This window comes from Garra rufa, chromosome 7 (genome assembly GCF_049309525.1).
Source record: "Garra rufa chromosome 7, GarRuf1.0, whole genome shotgun sequence".
Taxonomy (NCBI): Eukaryota; Metazoa; Chordata; class Actinopteri; order Cypriniformes; family Cyprinidae; genus Garra; species Garra rufa.
In genome coordinates, this window is record NC_133367.1 from 6,633,075 (window position 1) to 6,660,892 (window position 27,818).

The 27,818-nt window shown below is 35.4% G+C and overlaps 1 protein-coding gene across 1 annotated transcript; it reads left to right on the top strand.

Moving 5' to 3' along the window:
* Positions 1 to 17: 17 nt before the first annotated feature.
* Positions 18 to 27,039, top strand: LOC141337879 (uncharacterized). Its single transcript, XM_073843457.1, is given in 10 exon segments — positions 18 to 348; positions 5,022 to 5,160; positions 9,104 to 9,274; positions 11,881 to 12,054; positions 16,300 to 16,470; positions 20,508 to 20,681; positions 24,839 to 25,012; positions 25,559 to 25,732; positions 25,920 to 26,082; positions 26,965 to 27,039. Coding segments are annotated over 10 exon segments (1,746 nt in total).
* The last annotated feature ends 779 nt before the right edge of the window (positions 27,040 to 27,818 follow it).

Here is a 27,818-nt window from a genome sequence, read left to right on the forward strand (position 1 = left end):
CAAAGAGTCTCTTTATCATGTGCCACATCCCAGTCTTCTGCTGGATTTCAGCCACTGTTCTCCAGAACATTTTAGAGGAGAAAAGAAATAATGTGAAACACAATCAGGCTGATGATGTCTCCAAAACACTGCAGGAGTCAAATACTGAAGACACTCCCAAGACTCTGACACAAATGTACACACACTTTCTCAGATTTCAGATCCAGCAGAGCAGACGAAAGTATGATGGAGAATATACACCAGATGTTTCCTGGGATAAAGATGCCATCTTTTCACTGGGGAAACTGGCATTTCATCAGCTGGAAAGAAACAATGTGATCTTTTATGACAGAGATCTGGAAGCCTGTGGTATTGACGTCTATAAGGCATCAGTGTATTCAGGCATGTGTACCCAGATCTTTAAGGAGGAAACTGGGATTGTTCTTGGTACCATGTACTGCTTTGTTCACTTGAGCATTCAAGAGTTTATTGCAGCTCTTTATGCACATTTAAACATAAAAAAGAAAAGTATATTTCTTTTCAAAAGTGAAACCATGATTGATTTGCTCAAGACTACAGTGGACAAGGCACTAGAGAGTGATAATGGACATCTGGATCTTTTTCTTCGATTCCTCCTTGGTTTGTCACTCCAGTCAGATCGGCGACTCTTACAGGGTCTGTTGACACAGCAAAATAAGCATTTTTTGCTTTCATCTTTTATCTAGGGCTCCCATGCATCCTGGAAAACCTGAAAAATTATTCTTAAAAATAATTACTGATTTTCTTTAGTCCTGGAAAATGCGTGGGAAATAAGAGAAATATACACTGTGTGCATAATTATTAGGCAGAAAAAAAATGTTGCATGTTCAGTTTTGTTTTTTGTTTTAAGTGTGTCTGTGTTAATGCCAACTGCATAAATCGTGGCTCAGGTGTGTATTTTTATTGAAATTTTAATATTTCACCCTCATTTCCTTCAAAAAATCGATTTTACCCTCAGTGCAAAAAATACTTACACTCAGGACCTTAAGGACAAAAATGTCCACATTGAAACCCATTAAAACTGCATTTTTTTTAACCCAGGGCCATTTGACTATAAAATTATGCAACATTTGCTAATAGGAATTCATTCTATCGGAAAGGCTTCAAATTTTAAATTTTTACCATTTTTTACTAGATTGTGCAATTTTTTTTCAAATTTGGCATATGAAAGAAATACTCCCTTTTTGTGTTTCCTGCTTATGCATATTATAGCCTATTATAGAGTCAATTGGAAAAATAATGCAGCTAAAATTGTGTGGGTATGTTGGTAAGGATGTCAGAGTGTGGTTTGCATGTGTTTACTAAATTTTTTATGGGTGTAATATGTTTGAAAGAAATGATATTGTACTGGCAATCAAAAATCCCACTCCTTGTATATGAGTCTCACCCTTGGCAGGGTCATAGGGCCATGTGAAAACTAGGAATAAGGTCAAAGAAGGTTAATAAGCGTTGAAGACTTTTCTTTTTCACCCAAACACACATCTTATTCCTTGATTGCACTTTTTCATTTGTTATTGTTTTTGTACAGAGATAAAATGTGAGCTTGAATTTGATGTAGAAGTTCAGAAGCCCTTAAACAGATTGTTTTTGTTTTCACCACAAGAAAACGCTGATTGTGTAGTCTGGTAGATTTTATACAAAGTTTGAGTGTTCGCACAGCCCAGACAGGTGTTCACAAAGCAAAACCTATAGTGCTTGAGGGCTTGGTCATTTCATTGCTTGCGTTACTCAGCAGAGGAATCTCTGGAGCTAGTATTGCCCACTGACAGACAGCATTATGGAAAGAAACCAGCTTTTAAAGCATTACAATTCTGAAAATGAATTGATGTTTGGTAATTATGAATGGAAGAGATGCTGATGAAAAACAACAGTCAGTGAAAGTAGAAAAAATATATTAATATATATAACATTTCTATGACAGTTCTTTGACATGGATATTTTTGTCCATTATGGCCCTAAGTGTTTTTTTTAAATCTGACACTACATAAAAAATATAAATGCCTCAAAATTAATGTTGTTGTTCTTCATTGACACACCCAAGAAGCTAATAAGTAAAGAAAAAAAATTCTGCTTATCATTTAATATATGGAAATCAACTACTATTTTTCATTTTTTAAAAAAAAAACACCTGTGGCATTATGTAAACAAACCAGAATTTAAAGGGTTAAAATTCTGAAAATTAATGAATGTTTGGTATCTATGGATAGAACAGATGCTGGTTAAAAAAAATTGACATCAGTGAAAGTGGAAAAAGATATTAATAAATCACATTTTTATGGCAGTTTTTGGACATGGACATTTTTTGTCCATTTTGCACCTATGTGTAACTTTTTTTTATTTATTTTTTTGAATGCACAAGGGTTAAAGCTTACTGCCAGATTCTGGAAAATATATTTTTGAAAGGTGCTGAAAGAGGATGAGGTGCTGGTCCTTTAAGAGCCACTCTCAACTCATCTGTCTATAAAGCCTATAAAAAAAACAGTCTCCATGTTTTTCACAACACTTCAGAATGTTATTCTTATTAATTGAGTCATTTTTTAGTTTTTTTTTTCGCCCAAGCAAAGTCTCTGAGAACCTGACACATTGCACTTCTGGAGACTCAAGGTAGGTTGCAGTTCTGGAAAAAGGTGGCACTGGAGACTAAATGGTTCGATGGTTTCATAACTAATTCTTCATCGTAAATCTTTGCAATTACCATGCATCTTTTCTCCTCCACCTATTTTTCTGACAATGCAGACGCAACAAGCGTTTGTCCGGTGGTCATGCCTTAACTTTGCAAATTCCAGTATTGCATTAGTATTGCATCCTTCTCATGGGCATTTAATAGTTTTTGATTTTTCAGTCTGAAGTAAATCTCTTTTTTTTGGCTCATTTTATCTGTAAAAGAAAATGTGCCTAATAATTCTGCACACCTGAATATGAGGAGTTTTTCACTTCCAGCCTTCATGGACAATTGTATTTCACTTATAAATAATTAAATATGAAATGAATAGTAGTTATTAAGATTGATCTGGTTTGGAATTGGTCAAATGTGCTTGGAAAAAAAATATGACCACAATATCAGCGTGCCTAATAATTATGCACACAGTGTATACTATCATGAAAATCTTGTTAAATTATAAAATGTATACATTTTAATGTTGTGTTTTCAAGGTTTGAAAAATGTTTGGATTTTGGATGAAGTGCTTGAAAGTGCTTGAATATGCAGTTGCATCAATTTCATATTAATTCGCTTTCATATTAAATAGTTATTTTTTTGTTATGCTGATGGAACAGAACAGCAGATAAAATATACCGGGAACCTATTACTCAGTCCATGATGGCTTGAAAACGTCAAATACGAATTATGTTTAAAACGAGAATTTGGGGCTCACAAAATCGCCAGCCCGATGTCTCGGGGCTGTTGTGTTTTCTAGTCGGGCTACCAAAATGTTTCACTGGACTATTTTAAAGTAGAGGGCTCCTGTGGGTCCTTAAAACACCTCAATTTAGTTGTATCAAATTTAAGGCTATAAAAAGTTTTAAATATATTAAATAGTATAAGTAAAGGCTTAATTATAAGTTTAAGAGTTGGGAACAGAAATACTAGAATCGCGATAGGGCTGGATAAAACTTCAAAAGGCAAAGACGTCATTGAATATATATGCACGCTGTACGTTTCAAAGTCAAAACGCGGCAAGGATGTCTTTATATGAATGTATCTGACGTTAACGACTGTCCTCAGAATGCTTAATGCTCAATACTGCTTTGTGTACAGCCGTAACTAGGAAAACGGTAATATTTCAGCGCTCCTACCGCGTCACCTTGTGACAGAATGAATTTGCGAATTTTAAGATGTTTAGTCAGATTATTACAAATATTGACCCATGTTTTTATGCAGCAAACACATTAGTGTTGTAAATGTGAAAGAAGGTATGTGCTTTCTAAAAACCTAAACAATTAAGACGGTAATATTTATGTTTTAAATAAATATTATAAATTATATACTTGATTTATACCTTTTGAAGTTATAAAGGCTGAAATGCCATTGTATAAGATGTTTTGTTTTTGTGAAAATCTCCCGGTAGGCGCGTCTCGCGCCGTGATAATACTACTGGGGAGGGAGGGTGGGCACCCTGGAGGCTGATGCTCTGGACGGCTGGAATGGACCAGCGGAGGCTCTGGAAGGCTGGACGGGACCAGCAAAGGCTCTGAACGGCTGGACGGGACCAGCCGAGGCTCTGGACTGCTGGAAAGGCCCAGCGGAGGCTCTGGAAGGCTGGACAGGACCAGCGAAGGCTCTGGATAGCTGGACAGGACCAGCGGAGGCTCTGGAAGGCTGGACGGGACCAGCGAAGTCTCTGGAAGGCTGGACGGGTCCAGCGGAGGCTCTGGACGGCTGGATGGGACCAGCGGAGGCTCTGGACGGCTGGATGGGACCAGTGGAGGCTCTGGACGGCTGGACGGGACCAGCAAAGGCTCTGAACGGCTGGATGGGACCAGCCGAGGCTCTGGACTGCTGGAAAGGCCCAGCGGAGGCTCTGGAAGGCTGGACAGGACCAGCGAAGGCTCTGGATAGCTGGACAGGACCAGCGGAGGCTCTGGAAGGCTGGATGGGACCAGCGAAGTCTCTGGAAGGCTGGACGGGTCCAGCGGAGGCTCTGGACGGCTGGATGGGACCAGCGGAGGCTCTGGACGGCTGGATGGGACCAGCGGAGGCTCTGGACGGCTGGATGGGACCAGCGGAGGCTCTGGACGGCTGGATGGGACCAGCGGAGGCTCTGGAAGGCTGGACGGGACCAGCGAAGGCTTTGGATAGCTGGACAGGACCAGCGGAGGCTCTGCAGAGAGGATGGGTGCGGAGAACTCCAGAGGGAGTGCCATGTCCATAATGTTAATCGCACCCCTCTTGACCAGAGAATCAGGAACATCGGCCATCTTGGCCGGGAAAACAGGAACTGCGGCCATCTCGGCCGGGAAATCAAGAACGGTGGCCAACTCACGTGCAGACTTGGGCGTTGCAGCCATTGGGCTTGCACGCTGGGCGGCCGCCGGAGGTACAGGACTGAGGGCAACTATGGAGCTTAGGAGGACTTCGGGGTGTTCAGGGCGTGGCAGGCGGTCTGAGATGTTGGATCGATATGTGGAGGTTCTTGGCTTCGGGTGAGCTGACGCGATGTGGCGTGCTTCTGAGGGAACTGGACAATGTATCGGACTGACATTCTCTATTTGTTCTACCTCAAAATTAGAGCAGTTTAAAGAAAGAATGATATTGACCAATCGGGAAATCATGAACAGAGAGATCGCAACGAATCATATCTTGGTCCAGCCCCAACAGAAACACAATGCCGATACAGGTGTCGGGCCAGCTCACCTGATGGTATAGCTCAATGAAATCCACCACATACCGTTCCAACTCTCGCCCGCCCTGCCGCAAGTTCCATAGCCTTTCCTCAGCCATCATTTTTAGAGTGTCGTCTTCTGTCAGGGTTGCTGGGTGACACGGAGCCATTGTGAAAGTCCAAGAGCCAGGAGTAAATCCAAAGAACGTATTTATTTCCAAGTGATAGACAAGGAAACCAAACAAACATCAGCAAACTAACTGTAAGACGACACAAAGAAAACTGAGAAACAAATGACTTATAAAGGGTGAGACTATTACAAACACAGGTGACACAGATGACTAATAATCAAACACAGGTGTGAGGAATAATCAATTAACATAACAAGAACAGGAAACTGACCATATAAGGAAACACAGGAACTAAGGCTAGGGGGAAAACACGGAACATGGATGTGACACATACTGTGTTCATTTTATTTGTGCAGGTCTTAAAAAGCCTTTAAATTATTATTTTTTAAATACTGCAGATACTCTGTAAATTATATGAATTAAATATTTTAAATTATATAATTTGTATACTGTATGTTGGCTATTTATATTAGGCAATGTTATATGCAATCCATACAGTTGTTTTTTATTAGCACAATAACATCTGATTTAAAATGAACTCATGTATGTGAACATGTAATTTACCAGAGTGCTGGAAAATCTTGAAAATGCACTTTGAAAGTGCTTGAAAAGTGCTTGAATTTTAATTTGGAAAAGGTGTAAGAACCCTGCGAGCAGGAGTGGAGCAGTCTAATTTCCTTTGGAGTGGAGAGCGCCTTTCTGAAGATTACACTCGCTTAATACACTTAGCAATGTTTCAGTCATTTATAAAAATATAAAAATAATATTTTCTGCATGGTTAAATTGATATAAAATAGCATTTTTGTGATAAAATAAATATAAATCTTGTAGGCCTCGAAGTCACATTTTATTATTAAAGTAGGCCTAATGCAGAAGTTAAATGCTTCAAAAACTTTAAGAATGGGTAGGCTATTGTTGTTCCCCTCACACCACAACAAATCCTTTCAATTTAACAGTATTCAGAAAAGAATAAGAATGAAAAATATAAGCTAGGCTAAATAAACTACAAGCCAAAACCAATTCATGTAGGCTAAAGCGAAACTGAAACTATAATGTTGGGTCTCTCATTCAACACAAATCCAAATGTTTCCGTGTTTTAAGATGTATTTGAATGCCAACAAAATATGTATTATATGAACCTGGCAACCTCACTCATATTTTATTATGATAATAAAAAGTCTTTATTGTGAAGTTAGCATTGCTTAATTGTGTGATCACAGACACTTATCCTTTCTCATTTAATTACGTTCTAATTTAAAATAATCTTAACGGTTAATAATCGGTTAACAAGCATCGAAAATAACCGAAATGAACATCCCTACTGTGGAATAAGCAATAGTTTGTCTAGTCTTACTAAAAGTAGCCTAAATTCTAAAATCCTGTAAATCTAATTTAGGCTAAAAAAAAAAACTATGTCAAGTAAGTTGCAAACACTAAGACTTTAAAACACTATGAATTACTTGAAACCTCGGCAGATATTCTGATTTCTGGTTTGCTGTTACCATAGACCTTCAAACACAAAATGAATTGCTTACAAACATTACTTTTTATTTACAAGTAACATACACAAGAGCATCTTTTTAACAAAATATTTCCTTGCCTGTTTGTTTTCTGTTTTTAATAGAAATAAATATTATTAAACAAATTAAATAATAAAAAAAATACTATTAAACTAAACGTTTACTATTGAACTTCAAAATGTTAGGAGCATCAAAAAAAAAAAAAAAAAAAACAGATCTTGATTCTTCATGGTCGATTCTGATTGCAGATGTTTTACAAGAAAATGGGCTGATTCTGAAAGCCTTTTTTATGTATTTATTTTACGCCCTAAGCAAGGGACAAGAATGAATAGTAATATGAGTACATAAACAAGATGTTTATTTTCTCTATTATAGGTACAGCCATTTAAATTAGAGACAACCACTGCATTTTTAAAGAATCTACAGTTAAATAGCAAAAAAATAAAGGACACAGTTCTTTCTTATTAGTGTAGACAATAAATGCAACCATAATCAAAGTAGGCTACTCTTTCAACATTCAAAGTTCAAATAGAGACCGAATTTTTTAAGCATGATACAGAGTTATAAACAACCACACAACTTATTATAGCCCACTTACTAATGACAGCATAGATATTTTATGTAGCCATGAGCAACCGCTGGCGACCGGATGTGGGCGTGTCCAGCGACTCGACAAAGTTCAGAATCTCTCAACTTCATGCAAATGAAGAACGACTTTTGGGAGCGACAGCCAATAGGAAAGAAGAAAATAGTGCTCATGTGATCCAGATGGAACAGCGTTTTCATTTTTGCCGTAGATAAACGCATGTAATGGAAAAAGTACTCTCTCATTCTCATTCATATTTGTTTGTATGCATGGATTCAGTGTATATTTATATTATATTCAGTCTTTTGCCTCAAGTGTTTGTATTTGGCGGCAAGAAACCTAATTTGCCATCAACAATGACGTTAAGCAACCAGTAATGACAACGCCCACTAGCGACCTCATCGCCAGCCTCTGGCGATATGCAGCGACAGAAGTCGCTGCCAGTGTGAACGGGGCTTAAACGTCGTGCGGTATTAAAATTGTATTTGAATTTCTTGTTAACTTTTGGTTTCGTTTTAACGAGAAACGAGATTTTGAAAAGCGTGTCCCCAGTGGAGCTGCCGCTGAGTTATCATTTGATGTGAATGTATGCCACGTTGTACAGTAGCCTATATTGAGTTTGGGCAGATCCGGAACAGAGGTTAGTTGAGAGAAAAAAGAAAAAAAAACGTCCGGTTTCTTGTTCAGCGGAGCGCAGTGTCAGTGACAGAGTGATTGACGGCTAATATCTCACATCTTCATTAAAGATAATATTATACATATTAAGTTTAAATGGTTGTAATGTTGGAGAGAACAGCGAACCTGTCACTGCATCAGCAGTCTGTGAAAAGTTTTGTAAAAAAATGAAACCAATTAAATGTCATTTATCGCAACTCTCTGTGATACCAATATCTCGTATACTGTTATTACGATAAGGATAATTATTCGATATATCGTACAGCCCTACTGAGCGGAGTGCAAACACACAGGGCGGAATATTAAGATGCGTGTCACACCGCTCCTTTTCACTCACATGCTCTGGTTAGTAGCAGAAAGTGCTTTGTTCAGGGATGCTGAGGTTTGACATTTGAGAAAAGTATTTTAAATGATGATGGTTAATCCATCAAATGTCCACTCAGATGTGTGCAGTGAATGTCAACAGATAATCAGCTACCTATTGATTGTTATTCATTTTAATGTTTAATTCCAGCCTTTCTGTAGTACCAGTAGTACCAAATACTAGGTCAGTGTGGTACCCGCTGATAGACAGCTGCTTTCCAACAATTTTGTGCATATTTTTGTGAGCACACTGTAAAGAGCATTGTGTTTTTACATCATGTTTTACAGCCAGTGTTGAGCACATGATCGGAATGATTAAGTGTTTAATCAGAATTCACTTAGTAATGCTTTTCCTTGAAACCATGGAACTAACACTTTTAAATGTATATTTCAGTGTAATTAAAGCTGTAGATTAACTGTTATTATTTATTATTTGTATTTAGCAAATTTATTTAATCTAATGATTCTGTAATCTTATTTCCGTCGTAGGTTAAATGATTGTGGCTTAACAGACAAGAGCTGTTCAGCTCTGGCTACAGTTCTTGGATCAGATACCAGTCTGAAAGAGCTGAACATGAGCAATAATAATCTGCAGGATTCAGGAGTGAAGCTGCTCTGCACTGGACTGGAAAATATGAATTGTCATTTGGAGATACTGAGGTAAGTTGTGTGACAAAAGACCAAAATTGAGCTCAACAAAAACATAAGGTGAAAACCAGATTTAGATAATGAACAAGTCTGTGTGTTGTACATAGAGATACTTTTTATATATACACCTGCCATTGTGCTCTTTTTCTAATTTGGTTTGTCGTGTGTGTGTGTGCATCGAGGCTTAACTCCTCCATCCGTAATACAGAGGAGAATTGTAAATGCACGACCATGTAAAGACAGAAATGACATACTTTTGTGTAAATAAAATAAATAACATAGGGCTATTTGATGTGATCAAGGAGAGAGACACTGCAGGCAAAAATAAATTTGTTTTCGTACACCTGTCAAATTTGAGATTTGGGGATTTTTGTGTTTTCTCAGGCTAGTGGAAAGAAACCATCCAAAAAACACTTAAGTCTTTATTTTGAAGCACTTTATTTGTGTCAATAGATTTCAATTACAATACATATTTTTAAAGGCTTTTTTTGTCTAAATTAGTTTTTCGTCTACACTGAGCCATAAATCTCCACTTCAGGAACACTTACACACACTAGATTTTACAGTTTTATTCCTGTCTATACCCTGAAGGTTTTTACAGTGGGATTTGTTCATATAATTTGCTGGATTTTATACCATTTATTTCCCAAATAAAAACTTTTTTTTTTAAATGTGGCGTGAGAAAATGAGACACATTTGACTCTAATATGTCACTGACTTTATCCAGTGCTTAGATTTTTGTACTAGAAATGTATTCAAATTACCCCATATTGTATTAAATATTAAAAATTTTAGAAAACTTGCAATACAAAAAAATGTTTGCAATTATCAATGTATTCAATCAACTTGATGAGGTGAAGTGAGGTGATAACTATTAGTTGTTTTTTTTACCCTATTCATCTGCATTGTCTCATTTTAATAAAGGAATAAGGTATAGACCTGTTCTATAGGAAAGGTAACCTTACACACTGTCACGGCTGTTTCATACTGAGTGCGATGCGAAAAAGCGAGGCAACTTTCCAACGAGTGGTGCTTTCAATTTGACCACTTTCTGCTAATTCAGTGCATTTGTCCTCAGATATGTCTATCGTATATGGATTTAACATCATCTGCTGCTCAATATACAGCATTAAACTGAGATAAATAAAGTTTGGTTCCACAGCAGAAACACAAACCATCTATAATGATTATATATTATAGTATATATTCAGGATACTATATATTTGTTTTCGATAAAACATACTTTGTTTTAAAAGCATACATATCAAGCTTTCTGTAGATACCACTCTTCTGTTTGTGTGGCGAGTATTCACTGAGTTTGAATGATTTAAGTGACACATTTCTAAAAGCAGTTCGCGGAGACAGAGAAAACAGAGAAATCACAGTTTTTTTCTTTATTCTAAAAAAATCACAGCGTTCTTTTGCTCTTGTGAGTGTGCACAAATAAAAGTACACACTTAACCATTTCCAATGATGTATCGCTCTAATTTGTATGACTGAAACCGACAGAGTATTTTTAGTGTCTTTTGCCCTGATCAAAAAAAAAAAGAAGGTTGGTGGCCGTCGACCCCAGAGGGTTAATAATACATCTTAAAATATAATAGAAGCACGATTAGCATCAAGCTAAATTTGAAAATGTTTTTAAGTGTTTTTTTTTGGCTTAAAAACTCATTTAAACCATCATCATGTTCTTGTGATAACATTTGAGAGGTTCCTTGTGAATGATTGCGTCTGGTGTTAATAGCTCCATAGGGATCTATTGTTTCAATTCAAAAGGGTCATTGTGCCAAATGTTTGCATTCAGTGTGAAAAGGCCTTTAGTCAGTCGGTCTCAGTTTGTTCTGTTTCTTCATGTCATTCCAGACGGACTGATGATGATGAGATTAGATCTCTGTGTGGAGCACTGGCTGTTGTCAGACTCCTTGTGCCAGAGGCGGACAGTAGTGAAGTATTTTTGATTTACTCAAGCTTACTACAGATTCTATTTCAATTTACTTTTTCTTTGGAAAAATTTACTTCACTACATTCCAAAGCATAGTTTTACTTTTACACTTTTTATTGCACTATATTTCGTAAATAAAAGTTGTTGTTAGTTTTACCCTTAATACTTAAGAACATTAAAAATGTAGTACTTACTTGTACTCAAGTAAATATTTAAATTATCTTTACTTGAGTAAAAGTAGGAAAGTAATAGATTTCTAATGTAATTAAGTATTAAATTATATTTAATATGAAAAATAGTGCAGCAAATAGTACAATATTATGCTTTGGAATATTTTGAAGTAAAGTTTTCTAAAGAAAAGCACTCTAATAAAGTACAGAAACGTGAAAAGTACTTCTATAGCAGTGTACTTTTACTTCACTACTGTCCGCCTATGCCTTGTGCAAACAAAAATCTCACTGGTTTATTATTAAAATTAATGGCAACATTAATGTTAACTGTAATGTAAACTGATATTTCCTACTGACACACTACAGCAAAAGATAGAAATAACTGACTTTAAACCATTTTTTATCTGGTGAAAATACTAGTGGCATAAGACATTTGCACATAGTTTAGGTCATTTCTAGAATAACTGATTAATCACCTGAATGTGACATTTTTATTCTGGTTCTAGGCTTTCAAACTGCAGTATCACTGAAGAAGGTTATAAAGCTCTGGCTTCAGCTCTGAGATCAAACCCTTCACACCTGATAGAGCTGGATCTCACAGGAAATGATCCTGGACAATCAGGAGTGAAGGAGCTCAATCATTTACTACAGGATCCAAACTGTCAACTCAAGACACTGAGGTGAGACGTGACCAAATAATGGTACAGAAATAAATGGGTAATTTATTTTTGTTTTTAGCTATACAATAATCTGGACAATCTGGACAATGTGTTTCATCAGACTGATCATATCAGATGCTGTGGGTTTTGTTGAACTGATGATCAAAGTCAAAGTCTGCTTTATTGTGAATTCTGCCACATGTACAGCACATACATACATACATACTGAGGATTAAAAATGCATTACTCACAGACCCTTGGTGCAAAAACATTCAGTTTCACAAGCCAGTTTTCTCTGTGCTGATGTTTCTCACTCCTTCTGAAAGAACTTGAGGCCTTTACAGTTTTTCTCAATTTGCTTAAACACAATTTCTGAAACCTTGCTCCATTTTCTGAAACCATTAAACACAAAACCTCATCTTCAAGCACCATTTACAAAACCTCTTACTCCTCTTGCAAAATGGAACTTTTTGCCTCAAAACAGTTTTACCTGTGTTCAAAATCAAGCACTGCACTCAAATCATAAACAAAGTGAGCAAAATGATATACACTATCAAGCAGTCAGTAAACCATAAAACAAAAAACAGAAAAGACATTATTCAAAACATATAATTCTCAGGTAGAAGTACATTTTAATCTCAAAGTTCAGGCCCATACAATTTGTTCATTGGGCAGTATACAGCCTACAATGCACTGTACTACAGTATACAAGAGACAAAAAGGAGACAAAGGAGTAAACGTGTGATCAATGTGCTTCCTCTTGTGTTTGGGCTGAGTCAGGCCAGAGCACTTTGCCAACATCACAAGCAATGTTGTCCTTCCTGAGGCAACAGGGGAAGAAGCCTCTTGTGTGCTGTATCCAGCCCTGACATGATTCCTCACCTATACAAATACAATCTTTCTTACCCTCCTCCTCCTCTTCCTCTACCATCTCCTCTTCCTCTTTCTTGCCCTTCTCCTCCTCTTCCTCGTCACCCACCTCGCATAAGCACTCGTCCTCCTCCTCTCACATTGTTTCTTCTATCCATTCTCAGACTTTCTCCTTCCCTTCTTCAACAATCTGTTACAACCTGAACTGGCTTATATTGGTTGTGTCACATCATTTGAAAAAGTTAACATCAATTTTGAGTGGTTGTGTTTAACCAATGACATTAGTTCTCTATTTGTATTTGATTGTTGCCACTCGTGTTTACCAGTATGGATGATATGTGTATTAGAGTGCATAATGTGTTTTGAGAATGAGAATGTGTTTAGAGTTTTGCTGAAAAGTCTAAGTGTGATCTGAAAAGTGTGTTTTAACATGTGAAATGGTTAATTTTATTGACAACAGACTGTGCAATTAGCTAAATGAGGTCAGGCAACTGAGAACTTTGTTCAGCCAATGGGTTTTAGTGTTTTAGCAATTGAGAAAAACTGTGATTGCACACTCTGTATATGTAAACTGAACAGACTTCATTTTCAAATATTTATGTATTTGTGTATTTAAATGTTTAAAGAAAAGTTTTGCAGTTACTAGATCTTGTTTTAGAATTATTATTTTTTTTTTTTTTTATTGAATGTATTTGTAATGCAATGGACCTTTAAATCAGAACTAAATTAATATTGCTTGCTTCATCTTGTTTTCTGCAGGTTTTTGGGTCCTGCTGCAGATGAAGGCTGTCAGTATGTGACTGGAATTGTGGGTAAAAACCTGTTACTCCTGAGAGAGCTGAATCTGAGTAAACATGAACTAGGAGACACACGAGTGAATCAGATCTCTGCTCTACTGGAGGATAAACACTGTCAACTCAACACACTAATGTGAGTATTGCTGCTTTAGTTCAAATCTTACATTACTTTTAATAGTACTGTTATTGTAGTTGATCATATTTCCTCATTAGTTTGAGTCAGAGCAGTTTTTCTCAGCATCACAAAGAGCCACTAATGTGAAGATACTACTATTTCCTGAATTAAGAACATTAAAAATGTAGTACTTGTACTCAAGTAAATATTTAAATTACTATTACTTGAGTAAAAGTAGGAAAGTAATACATTTCTAATGTAATTAAGTATTAAATTATATTTAATATGAAAAATAGTGCAGCAAATAGTACAATATTATGCTTTGGAATATTTTGAAGTAAAGTTTTCTAAAGAAAAACACTCTAATAAAGTACAGAAACGTGAAAAGTACTTCTATAGCAGAGTACATTTACTTCACTACTGTCCGCCTCTGCCTTGTGCAAACAAAAATCTCACTGGTTTATTATTAACTGGTTTATTATGGCAACATGAATGTTAACTGTAATGTAAACAGATATTTCCTACTGACACACTACAGCAAAAGATAGAAATAACTGACTTTAAACCATTTTTTATCTGGTGAAAATACTAGTGGCATAAGACATTTGCACATAGTTTAGGTCATTTCTAGAATAACTGATTAATCATCTGAATGTGACATTTTCATTCTGGTTCTAGGCTTTCAAACTGCAGTATCACTGAAGAAGGTTATAAAGCTCTGGCTTCAGCTCTGAGATCAAACCCTTCACACCTGATAGAGCTGGATCTCACAGGAAATGATCCTGGACAATCAGGAGTGAAGGAGCTCAATCATTTACTACAGGATCCAAACTGTCAACTCAAGACACTGAGGTGAGACGTGACCAAATAATGGTACATAAATTAATGGGTAATTTATTTATGTTTTTAGCTATATAATAATCTGGACAATGTTTCATCAGAATGATGATCATATTAGATGCTGTGGGTTTTGTTGAACTGATGATCAAAGTCAAAGTCTGCTTTATTGTCAATTCTGCCACATGTACAGCACATACATACAGATAATTAAAAATGTGTTACTCGCAGACCCTTGGTGCAAAAACATTCAGATCCACTAGCTAGTTTTCTCTGAGCTGATATTTCTCACTCCTTCTGAAAGATCTTGAGGCTTTTTAAAACACAATTTCTGAAACCTTGCTCCATTTTCTGAAACCATTAAACACAAAACCTCATCTTCAAGCTCCATTTACAAAACCTCTTACTCCTCTTGCAAAATGGAACTTTTTGCCTCAAAACAGTTTTACCTGTGTTCAAAATCAAGCACTGCTCTCAAATCATAAACAAAGTGAGCAAAATGATATACACTATCAGTCAGTAAACCATAAAACAAAAAACAGAAAAGTCATTGTTCAAAACATATAGTTCTCAGGGAGAAGTAAATTTTTAATCTCAAAGTTCAGGCCCATACAATTTGTTCATTGGGCAGTATACAGCCTACAATGCACTGTACTACAGTATACAAGAGACAAAAATCAAAGGAGTAAACATGTGATCAATGTGCTTCCTCTTGTGTTTGGGCTGAGTCAGGCCAGAGCACTTTGCCAACATCACAAGCAATGTTGTCCTTCCTGAGGCAATGGGGGAAGAAGCTTCTTGTTTGCTGTATCCAGCCCTGACATGATTCCTCACCTATACAAATACAATCTTTCTTGCCCTCCTCCTCTTCCTCTTCCATCTCTTCTTTCTCATTCTTGCCCTCTTCCTCCTCCTCCTCTTTCTTGCCCTCTTCCTCCTCTTTCTTGACCTCCTCCTCTTCCTCTTCCTCCTCTTTCTTGCCCTTCTCCTCCTCTTCCTCGTCACCCACCTCGCATAAGCACTCGTCCTCGTCCTCTCACATTGTTTCTTCTATCCATTCTCAGACGTTGTCCTTCTCATCTTCAACAATCTGTTCCAACCTGAACTGGCTTATATTGGTTGTGTCACATCATTTGAAAAAGTTAACATCAATTTTGAGTGGTTGTGTTTAACCAATGACATTAGTTCTCTATTTGTATTTGATTGTTGCCACTTGTGTTTAGCAGTATGGATGATATGTGTATTAGAGTGCATAATGTGTTTTGAGAATGAGAATGTGTTTAGAGTTTTGCTGAAAAGTCTAAGTGTGATCTGAAAATTGTGTTTTAACATGTGAAATGGTTTAATGTATTGACAACAGACTGTGCAATTAGCTAAATGAGGTCAGGCAACTGAGAACTTTGTTCAGCCAATGGATTTTAGTGTTTTAGCAATTGAGAAAAACTGTGATTGCACACTCTGTATATGTAAACTGAACAGACTTCATTTTCAAATATTTATGTATTTGTGTATTTAAATGTTTAAAGAAAAGGTTTGCAGTTACTAGATCTTGTTTTAGCGTTTTTATTTTTTATTTTTTTGTATTGCATGTATTTGTAATGCAATGGAACTAAATTAATATTGCTTGCTTCATCTTCTCTTCCGCAGGTTTTTGGGTCCTGCTGCAGATGAAGGCTGTCAGTATGTGACTAGAATTATGGGTAAAAACCCGTTACTCCTGAGAGAGCTGAATCTGAGTAAACATGAACTAGGAGACACACGCGTGAATCAGATCTCTGCTCTACTGGAGGATAAACACTGTCAACTCAACACACTGATGTGAGTATTGCTGCTTTAGTTCAAATCTTACATTACTTTTAATAGTACTGTTATTGTAGTTGATCATATTTCCTCATTAGTTTGAGTCAGAGCAGTTTTTCTCAGCATCACAAAGAGCCACTAATGTGAAGATACTTCTATTTCTTGCTGGATCGGGTGTAATGGTCAGACAGGGCTGATCTAAATCCTGTATTGTGTGAACTGTTCTGTCTTACTGTTAAGCCACACAAAAGGCATACAAACACAATGTTCCAAGTTTTCTGAAGCTATTCGAGCTTAATGTGAGACACAGATGAATATTTAAGCCCTTACAATAAAGTTAATGTAAACTCTTTTCTCTGCTGCGTCTGTCAGTCATTCTCTGTTCAATTCAAACTCTGATCAGGTTCAGTTACAACAGTCAGCTTGATAAAACTCTCTCCAAGATCATTCAGTGTTCCCATTATTATACTTTATTTGTAGATAAATGTCTATGATTTTACATATATATGGCTGTTTCTGTTGTTGTTTCTAAATCATGTTTCCAGATGTCTGTTAGAACAAAACACAGCTAGCAAAGACTATAAATATACATTTTTAAGATGCACATTAACTGAAATTGTTAAAAGAAAAGGCTTAATAAACTGTTACTTTTTAATGTGAAGAGTTGCCTGCTGTGACTCTGTGTTGCTTCAAGCGCATCATTTTGCACATCAGATGCGAATACTGTAAACGTTTAGTGCTGCACTGTATTTGTTTTGTTCTGTCTATCATATGTTGCTGCCTCATTAAAAAAAGAACTTTCAATTTTATAGTATTTATATTTATGTAGAAATATATTGTTTTTCAAAAATGCCTTTTTATAACCACAATGCAAATAGCAATGAGTAACATTTTACCAGTTTTTGTGCTGCACTTTTATTTGTTCCCCACAAAATAATTTTTTTCACAAAATGTTTGGATTTATAAAATTATTGCTATTGTGTATTTTTTATATTATATATACGTTTTTATTATTATTATTATTATTATTATTATTATTATTATTATTATTATTTTTAATGGAGTACTCTGTGTTTAGTAAGTTGTAGTTTTTTGTTTTTGTTTTGACAACTTTGTTTTCATAACTGCTTTTAATTTAGAGTTTGTGTTCGACAAAATATAAAATGTCTAATTTTGGTGCAGCATATACTGTAAATTGAGCATTTTAAGAAACAGTGATCAGTATCTGCCTCAAATGTCCTGATCAGTGCAGCACTAAAGCAAATCAACTGCCCTTTTAAAACTTATTTGAATGTCTTCAGTTTAAGGAAATACATTTATTCATTAAATAAACACATGTGCAAAGTATAATATTTTATAAGCAAACTGTCTTTGTTGTTGACTTGTAATTGTTTAGTCTACAGTATGTTTGAACATTGATCTGTGAGACTAAAGTGATTTATGACAATAGTAGACAGTAACAATTTCATTAGTTAACATTAGCTATTAAATATATTTTGACAGCATTTATTAATATGTTCATGTTAGTTTATGTAATAAATCATTGTTTATGTCACAGTGTATTTACTAATTAACAGAAAACTTTTGAATTTTAAACTATTAGTAAATGTTGAAACTTACATTAACGTTATTAAATGCTAGTTGTTCATCATTAGCAGGGCCGTGCAGAGACCTTTAAAGGGGCAGGTGCTCAAAGTATAAAAAGGGCATCTGAAACAAGGCATTAAAGAGCCTCTCGGGTCCATCACCTCATTGTAGGCATCCAGTTACTTATGTAACAAGTAACAATGTCATTAATAAGAAACAAATTATGCATTATTTGAAGTTTTAATTGCGTTTCAGGACTCAAACAACTGAATAATATTTTTTTCACTATAAAAGGGTCTCCATAAATAGGGCTGTCCTCAAAACATCAGTACAGCAATACTGTACTGTATATTGTGACACATTCCTTGCTGATATGTGACCATGGACCACAAAACCAGGCATAAGTGTATTTTGTTTTTTTTCAAAATTGAGTAAATAAGCTTTTCATTGATGTATGGTTTGTTATAGGATAATGTTTGTCTGTGATACAACTATTTGAAAACCTGGAAGCTGAGGGTGCAAAACAATCTAAATATTGAGAAAATCGCCTTAAAAGTTGTCCAAATGAAGTTCTCAGCAATGCATATTACTAGTTTATGGTATATTTATGGTAGGAAATTAAAAAATATCTTCATGGAACATGACCTTTACTTAATATCCTAATGATTTTTGCCATAAAAGAAAAAAAAATCAATGTATTTTTGGCTATTGCTACAAATATTCCTGTGCTACTTAAGACTGGTTTTGTGGACCAGGGTCACGTATATGTATTATTATAGTGGCCTCTAGCAGCCAATGCTGTGAAGCAGTTTTGAGAAAGAAACGGAACATAAAAGACCATTTTAATGTTTAAAAGATAAAAAAATATTTTCCTTGGACCTATTTATTTTGATTAGAAATTGTTGTGTATTAAATTGTCAAACCTAAAGATTTTCTTCTCTCTGTTAAACACAATAATAAAGAACAGCTGTTATATTAAACTCTGAGTGGTCACTATTGAAACTATATGTGGCCCCAGATGTATTGTATTGTAAGATTGTAGACAACAGGCTTTACTGCAGAGTATAGAAATAAAACAAACCTATTAAGGAAGGAATTTTATTTCACTATTTAAAATATTTTAAATATCAATTTAAGGCAATTTGTGACCCTTTTTAAGAGCCGCAGAAGTAAAATGAACAGTATGAGTAGGGTTTGACAATGTACGGTAGAATATTAAGGCATAAAATGGCATGATTTATAATTCAGATACAGCTTCACACAAAACAAAACAAAATATCATATACAATGGAATTTCAGCCTTTATACCATTAAAAGGGAGAAATCGAGTTTATCATTTATTATATTTATTTAAAACATAAATAGTACTTAATTAGTCTTAATTGTTTAGATTTTTAGAAGGCACATTAAGTTCTTTCACACAACTGTGTTTGCTTCATAACAACGTAGGTCGATAATTGCAATAATTTGACCATAAAGAGCTGAAAAAATGTGGAAAAGAAAAAGTCACTCTCTGTCACAAGGGGGCGCTTTAAGAGCGCTGAAATAATAAGGTTTCCCTAGAAAAGGCTGTATACAAATCAGCATTAATGCTGTTTATCAGGCAATAAATTAAAATGACAACGACATGTTTCTGAGGACAGTCGGTTCCCTTCAGATACATTCATATAAAGACATCAGTGCCGCGTTTTGACTTTGAAATCTACAGCGTGCATAATTATTCAATGAAATCGTTGCCTTTCGAAGATTAATCCAGCCCTATCACGATTCTCGTCTTTCCGTCCCCAACTTAGACCTCTTAAATTATAATTAAGTATTTTCTTATACTATTTAACATATTTAAAACTTTTTATGGCCTTAAATTTGATGCAACTAAATTGAGGAGTTTTTAAGGACCTGCAGGTGCCCTCTACTTTACGATGGTCCGTCGGGCAGCCGGTCAAACATTCTGGTAGCCTGACTGGAAAACACAATAGCACCGGGACGTCGGGCTATTGATTTTGCGAGCCCTGCATTACATAAAAAAAAAAAAAAGCAGACCTTTGTCAGAAGGGCACTTTGGGCATCTGAGCAAAAGGGGCGGGTGCTCGAGCACCCTCCGCCCCCCCTCTGCGCGTGCCTGATCATTAGTTCATGTTAACTAATATAGTTAATGTTATCAAGTGAAGTTTCATAACTTGGAAAAGTAGCTCACGTCTTAATGGGTAATTTTGCTGATTTTCAACAATTGCATTCCTTTATAACTTTTGTGTAGTTTGTAGTATATTTAAATGAACAATGTGTAGTCTTTCTCCATGTTACCTGGACACAAATATCACCATTTATTTGTCAAAAAAAGTTTGCAAAACACAGTGGTTTGTTTCATTTCATTAAGATTTCATGATTTTTCTGGTTTATTAATGACTGTATAGCATTTGCTGATGATCATCATAGATCTGAGATATTGTTCTTTCTCTTTCTGTCTTCAGTCTGTATAGATGCAGGATTACAGAGAAACAGTGTCTCATCCTGACTTCAGCTCTGAAATCAAACCCATCACACCTGAGAGAACTGGACCTGAGTGTGAATCAAATCACAAACACAGGAGTGAATGACTTATGTGACGTACTGAAGGATTCACACTGTAAACTGGAGAGATTGAGGTCAGTAACATTCACATACAAGAATCAAAATGATGAAAATCACTTCAACAGTTTAAACCAAAACACTTTAGACTCAATATCTCATGATGAGCTTGACTTCACATTATATTTGTACTTTATTATTTTATTTTTTTACAAGTAATTTTTTTAACTTCTGCTGCATAGTTAAAATATAAAATTTAGTTTTTGAAAGACAGAGAGAATAAAAACAGATAAGTCACATACAAGTCACATTTTATAAATGCATTTTGAAATATTTATATAGCGGTAAATAAAGTGAAATGTTTGCAAAAATTATAAGCACTATAAACATAGCTATAGTCTATTTTAGTCCCCCTTACTCCACAACAAATCCTTTCAATTTAACTCCATTCAGAACAGAACAAGAATGAAAAATATAAGTAGTTAAGCGTCGAGCCAAAATGAATGAATTGAAAGTGAAATAGAAACAGAAACTGTTGTTGGGCTCATGTAGTCTACCTCTCTGATTTGACACCAACCCAAAAACTCTCATCTTCACAATGTATTTGTGTGCTAAACTCTTATTTCTGATGTAAACTAGTCTTTGTCCTTCACTCATGTTCAATATGGATGTAAAGGTCATTCTTCACATGAGCAATAATGTGTTTGTCATAACAGCACAGCGGTACGGTGCTCACACTGAACAGCACAGATTGAACTACGGACTATTTAAATAAAGCAGTGTCAATATTTGATGTGTTTGACTGTATTTTATTTTGATGATGAACAGCTGCAATGTGGAGTTAGAAATGCTAGAACTGATCTGCTGTGTGTGTGCATGAGGCACCAGCGCCATCACTTCAATTATTTCCTTATAACAGCAGAAACAACTCAAACACCTCATTTATGGTAATACAGAGAAGAGGAAGGCATCATTTGAAACTGTAAAGGGTTTACTTTTATTTGTGTCCAATCACAACAAAAATAAAGCATTGTGCTTTTGTAAAACAAAGAAGACAAACGGGATGTGCTTTCTGTCGTCTCGCTTTCCATCAACTTATTTGTGGAGCGCGTCACAAAAATGAGACAAAACTTATCAGACAGTTTTTTTCATTTTGTTTTGTTAAATATATTTCACATATTTATTTATTAAGTTGGCTTGAAAAAGCCCAATTACTGGTCCTTTGCTGGTTAATGCTGGTCCTTTGCTGGTTTATGCTGGTCATGTTGCTGGTCAAGGACCAGCATAAACCAGCAAAGGACCAGCATTAACCAGCAACATGACCAGCAAAAACCAGCAAAGGACCGGCATAAACCAGCTAAGGACCAGCATCCCAGCACCAAAACATACCTAACCAGCATATGCTGGTTTTTTCAGCAGGGTGAAATGCTATTTAAACGTATTCTTCTTCTTCTGAGACTCAAATGTCTGACTGCTGCTCCTAGAGTTTTAACTCTACAAACTCCAAACTCAGTCCAGATCTTCAGACTGATCTGACTCTAGCTGCTGGATCTTTTCAAACTGATCGGAATTACGATTTTCCTATAAATAATGAAAATCTCATAGACTTACATTGACGAAATATTCAAATGACACAACACTATCGACCATTTCAAGAGCTATTCGGCAGCTTAAGGAAGTGATGTCTTTGGTTCTAGGATGTTTTAGTGATCGAGTGCATTCAAAACAATGGCGGGAGGCGCTTGTTGCACAGTGGGATTGTGATCATTTTTATACAATCCTCCTGCTTAAATGTTTAATTTCAAATCAGACCCTTTCGTTCGGTGGTTGGGTGCTCCCTCTGGGACTGAACTACGATTCTGAGACGTGTTTAACGGTAGATTCCCGAGAAACGTCCCCGAGTTACAGCAGTGAAGGAGAAGGCTGGATTAACAACTCTAGGATAATCAGTGCACATTTCGATTCAGGCAAGTAAATGTCGTTTTTAATTCATTTGATTATATGTATTTCTTTACGTTAACTCTTCAAGTATGATGCTGCATAATTTAAAGTAGCATTTTGTCATTGTTTACTTTTGCACCTAGCATTTCGATTTGTGTGTAGAAAAAAAGCAAGTTTTTATTTCTGTTTTATTGCTAAGTGTCATGTGGGCTATAACTAAGTTCATATTAGTCGTCTAGTTATCTTGTAAGTTGACAAATGTAGTGAGTAACATGAAAGTAAACTCGAACGTCGTATATTAATAGTTTTTCTACTTTTATCCTTAGCCATCATCTGTAATGTAAGACACCCAAGGACAGCTGATCATCCTGCAGTGCCACACCAGACATGACCATATCAACCCAGACTTGAGGATGATCTTCAGTGTAGTACTTAAAGCTACTGATGGCCAGATACTGACTGCTGCTTTGGATATTTGTTCCTTCTTTGTCCAGAGACTCATTACTCCATTTCAGTTCAGATGTTGTAGTTGTTTCATTTGTTGAAGCATTTTATGTTCATACAAATATTTACATATCAGTACATGTGTTGGAAATAAAAACAGTTGAAAGTGAGAGAATGTTTTTTGTTTATATACAGTACTGGTCAAAAAAAAAAAAATTATGTTTTTGAAAGAAGTCTCTTATTTTCATCAAGCCTGCATTTATTTGAGCAAAAATACATATAAAAACTATTTTTTATAAAATAAAAATTATGTGATGCAAAGCTGAATTAGCATCATATATAATATGTATATATGTGTGTTTGTCTGTGTGTACAGTAAACACGTGCATAAAAACATACATAGATACATAAATACTGTATATACTGTAGTGTTTGTGTGTGCATTTATTAATCTGCAGTTATACAGGTTTATTCAAAACACAGTAGCCAGCACTGAATTGCATTGATCTTGTTTATTTGTGATCACATGACCACTCAGAGCATTCATACCCTCTTCTTACACTGTTCCACAGCAACAAACCGACCAAACTAAACACATTTGAAATCAATGACATAAGTAATAACAGCATGGAGCGCTTAGTTTAATAGCATACATTTAGCATTGCACTGAAAAGATATGTATTTTGAAAAGTAATGTACTAATAAATATGAATATTTGCATAGATATACAGACTGATCAAGCAATGCAAATTAATTAATCACGAATAACCTCCTCAGATATATTAGGGACAAAACATGAAGTAAGTTGCACTGTCCTGCTTCAGACTGTCATTCATTGTATGAATAAATGTTTGCAACATTTCCATTCGCATCCAGACTGTGAAATGCTTTTAGTTTAATCTCCCATGAACACACACGCAGCATCGATTAGTAGCGTTTTCAATAGATTTAAAAAGTATGCTCTTGTATTGACAGATCAGAGAAATGGCGCTACCGGAAATGGTTCAGGACCAGACAAGTGCAGTAGTGCTCCAACGCGCTTGTTATTGTTTACGTCCTTGAAATGGTCTTTTCAAACTCCAGCTGTCAAACCTCCCAGAATCCTTTGAGACTCAATCAAACTGCCCTTCTATGTAGACGCTAAGTAAACTCATTCAAACTCATGCTAGCAACTTGCTAATCATGCTAGGAACATGCTAGTGACATGCTAGTCATACTAGAAACATGCTAATAACTAATTGCTAATCATAGTAGCAACATGTTAGCAACTTGTGAATCATTTGAACAACATGCTAGTCATGCTAGAATCATTGCTAATCACAATGTTAGTAACATGCTAATAATTGTAACAACATTCTACTGACATGCTAGAAACATGCTAGTTACTTGATAATCATGCTAAAATAAGTAAAATCAAACTAGCAACTTGCTTTTTAACTTTTAAAACTTTTTATACTTTTAAACTTCGTAAACTTTTAAAACCGTTTTAAACTCTTAACTTTAACTTCTAAAACTTTTAAAACTTTTTTAAAACCTTTCAAACTTTCTGGTCTGGTTTTCTCAAAACAACTTAAAGACTGTCTTGACAAACTTTGTCTAGTTGTGTATTTCTGATGTTATTCAGCGCTGTATGTCGGTGTGCTATCGGCGCTGACCACAGTCTTGTTGTTTGTCAGTTAATGATCAGTTAACATGCTTTGGTTTTATTGGTTCGGGAAAAATAACTGAAATCCCTAATCTGCTGAAATAAACAAGTTGATCTTTTTTCCTCTGTTTTATTTGCTCATGATAAATTATGTGACTTAATTTATTTTCTTATTTTCTGCTCTCCCTCTTTCTGTTAATGTAGGTTAAGATGCTGTGAAATGACAGATGAAGGTTGTTCTGCTGTGACTTCAGCTCTGAAATCAAACCCATCACACCTGAGAGAACTGAACCTGAGCTGGAATAAACTAGGAGACTCTGGAGTGAAAAACCTCAGTGATCTACTGATGAACCCACAATTCAAGCTGGAGAAACTAGAGTTAGTATCATTATACTGTACAGCAGTTACAGTCAGATTAAAGTTCACTGTTTAGATTAGGACCACTGGACTCTTGACATCTTTGCTGTGAAACAAATCAAAAGTAAAAAAAAAAAAGATGTCAGGAGATGATTTTGAGAGTTAGTTATTTATACTGGACTAATGGTATATTTCACTAAATCTTTTATTAAGGGAAACGTAAATTATTTAGTATATTTGTATAGTTAGAAATTGTAAACTACACTCTTAAATTTCTTTAAAAATTATTTGATTTGATTGATTTAATGATTTTCATTAATTAAAAATGTGAAATTAGACCATTTAATTTAATTTTACTGTTGTTTCTATATTGATTTAATGTATTGATTGATTATTTGTCGACTGAGGATGGGTCCAGACTTGGATTATAACTAGTGTCCTCAAATACTCCTGTCTTGGTTTGTTCATTCATATATTAGGAGTTTCCATGATTTTGCTGGTGTGTATATGCATTTGCTGATGATCATCATAGATCTGAGTCATTGTTCTTTCTCTTTCTGTCTTCAGTCTGTATTATTGCAGTATTACAGAGAAACAGTGTCTCATCCTGACTTCAGCTCTGAAATCAAACCCATCACACCTGAGAGAACTGGACCTGAGCTGGAATCAAATCAGAAACACAGGAGTGAAACACTTATGTGACGTACTGAAGGATTCACACTGTAAACTGGAGAGATTGAGGTCAGTAACATTCACATACAAGAATCAAAATGATGAAAATCACTTCAACAGTTTAAACCTAAACACTTTCTACTCAATATCTCATGATGAGTGGGTTCATGGGTTCACATTATATTTGTGTCAAATTCTTCTCCTTAATGATTTGTTTGTAAGATGATCTTCTCTTCCTCTGTTTGTCTCTTTCTAGTCTTTTTGGCTGTGGCATTACAGATGTTTCTTCTTTAACTCAGTCTTTGACAAACACAAAAGCACTGCAGTTTCTAAAAGAGCTGGATCTGAGAGGTAATATGATTGGAGACTCAAAGCAGCGGCTCATTGATGTGCTACGAGACTCAAACTGTAAACTGTGAGTAAACTTCACTTTGTGATATTAAAGAGATCTTCAATTACCTCTGATATGTGGACAAATATTAACTTACAAATATTTGTGAAAGGAGATGATCAAATGATCATCAAGCTTTATTTCAAAGGGTTTGTGTCAGAAAGAAATGTAAAGTTGATCAAAATGTTGAACACAAAGGAGGAAAGAGAACAAAAGCAGACTGTCAGAGCTTTCTCCAATAACAGCTGCTTTATTAATGCCATCAGTAATAGTGAATCATTCCAGTTTGAAATAGATTTGGTCAGATTGGAGGAAAACGCTGGTAAAATCAGTGCAGATTCCAGCTTCAGCTCACAGCCGTCCAGCATCACATGATCAATGTCTCTGTCTCTTGTGTGTTTTTACTTTGACAAGCAACACGTCACATTACTTTACACTTACTTTACTGTCACTTATTTACTGAGACCAATACAAATGTTGAAACTAGAGGAAAAACAGCTTTAACTAGTGGAACATTTAACTGAAAGGGTTTAGTTTTGAGGCAAAATCACATTAGTATTTGTTCTTGTGGTTTATTATATTTGGCGTTCACTCATTAGTGTGTGTTTCTCTTTATAGTGTCTCAACAGGAGTCACACAAACAGACAAACATATGAATGGAAATCATGTTCAGATGTATTTAAAACACAAATATTGTTTTAGAAATATCTATGCAAGATCATTTAAATCTAGCTTTAACTTTAAAAGAAACTGTAATTGAAGTAGAAACTGATTTGCAAATTTGTTCCACTGAACACTGATTTTTCTTTCTCTCTATTTTGTTCCACCTTACAGTGTTGATTAAAATTCTTTGCCAAGAGTCCCTAATATAATTGATTCACCAAAAGATGCTAAATGCTGTCTATCCTAGTTTTTGGATCCTGATGAAAGGAGCAGTGAACATCAGGAGAGGATCCACAGAAGAGCTTCACTACTGTGTCTATGAGGAGAAAGAAATGTGTGATAAATGTGTGAATGTGATCCATACAGGTGAAGAGACTCAGACTTTACAATCAAATAATGCAGCATGTGTGTTAGAAACATGTGATACTGAATGATTCATGTTGATTTAGTATTCAAGCAAATGATGCTTTTGTTTTATTGAAAGCTGAAACAGGAGGAAGACGCTCAGATGAGTCTGTCTGGCTCTTCAGTTTAATAATATTTGTATTAAACTCATTCATAATGATTCAAATGTTTAAATGTGATTGTCAAGTGCAGCACTTAAATGTGTCAAAGATATAAAACAAGTCTACAATGTGAAAAGTCCATGTTATCTAAAACATTAGTTATCTCATATTTTATACACATTGTTATTCTATTCTACTTTATATTCCGTTATGTGTGTGTCTGTTGTTAATGTACAGATATCCAGTATATTGTCTTTGTTCTGTGGATGGAGTTTCTCCTTCATCAGTCCAGACCAACTAAACATTTTTTGAACAGTTAACAGCATTTGTGTCTTTCTCGCTCCTCTATAGATACATCTCAAATACATTGTCTTTATTCAACACATTTATATTTGCATATAAATACAATGATACATATACAGTTTAAACTTTTTTTTTTAAGTTCACCTACCTGTTTTCAGTATTATTGAAAAACAGAAATAATTATTAAGAAATTATCTAGTGTCTTATATCTGATATTGTCATGATCCTGCCCTGACAGCCTTGTCTGTTTTGTCTTTGTTTAATGTTTCCTTGTTTGTCTTGTGTGTCAGCA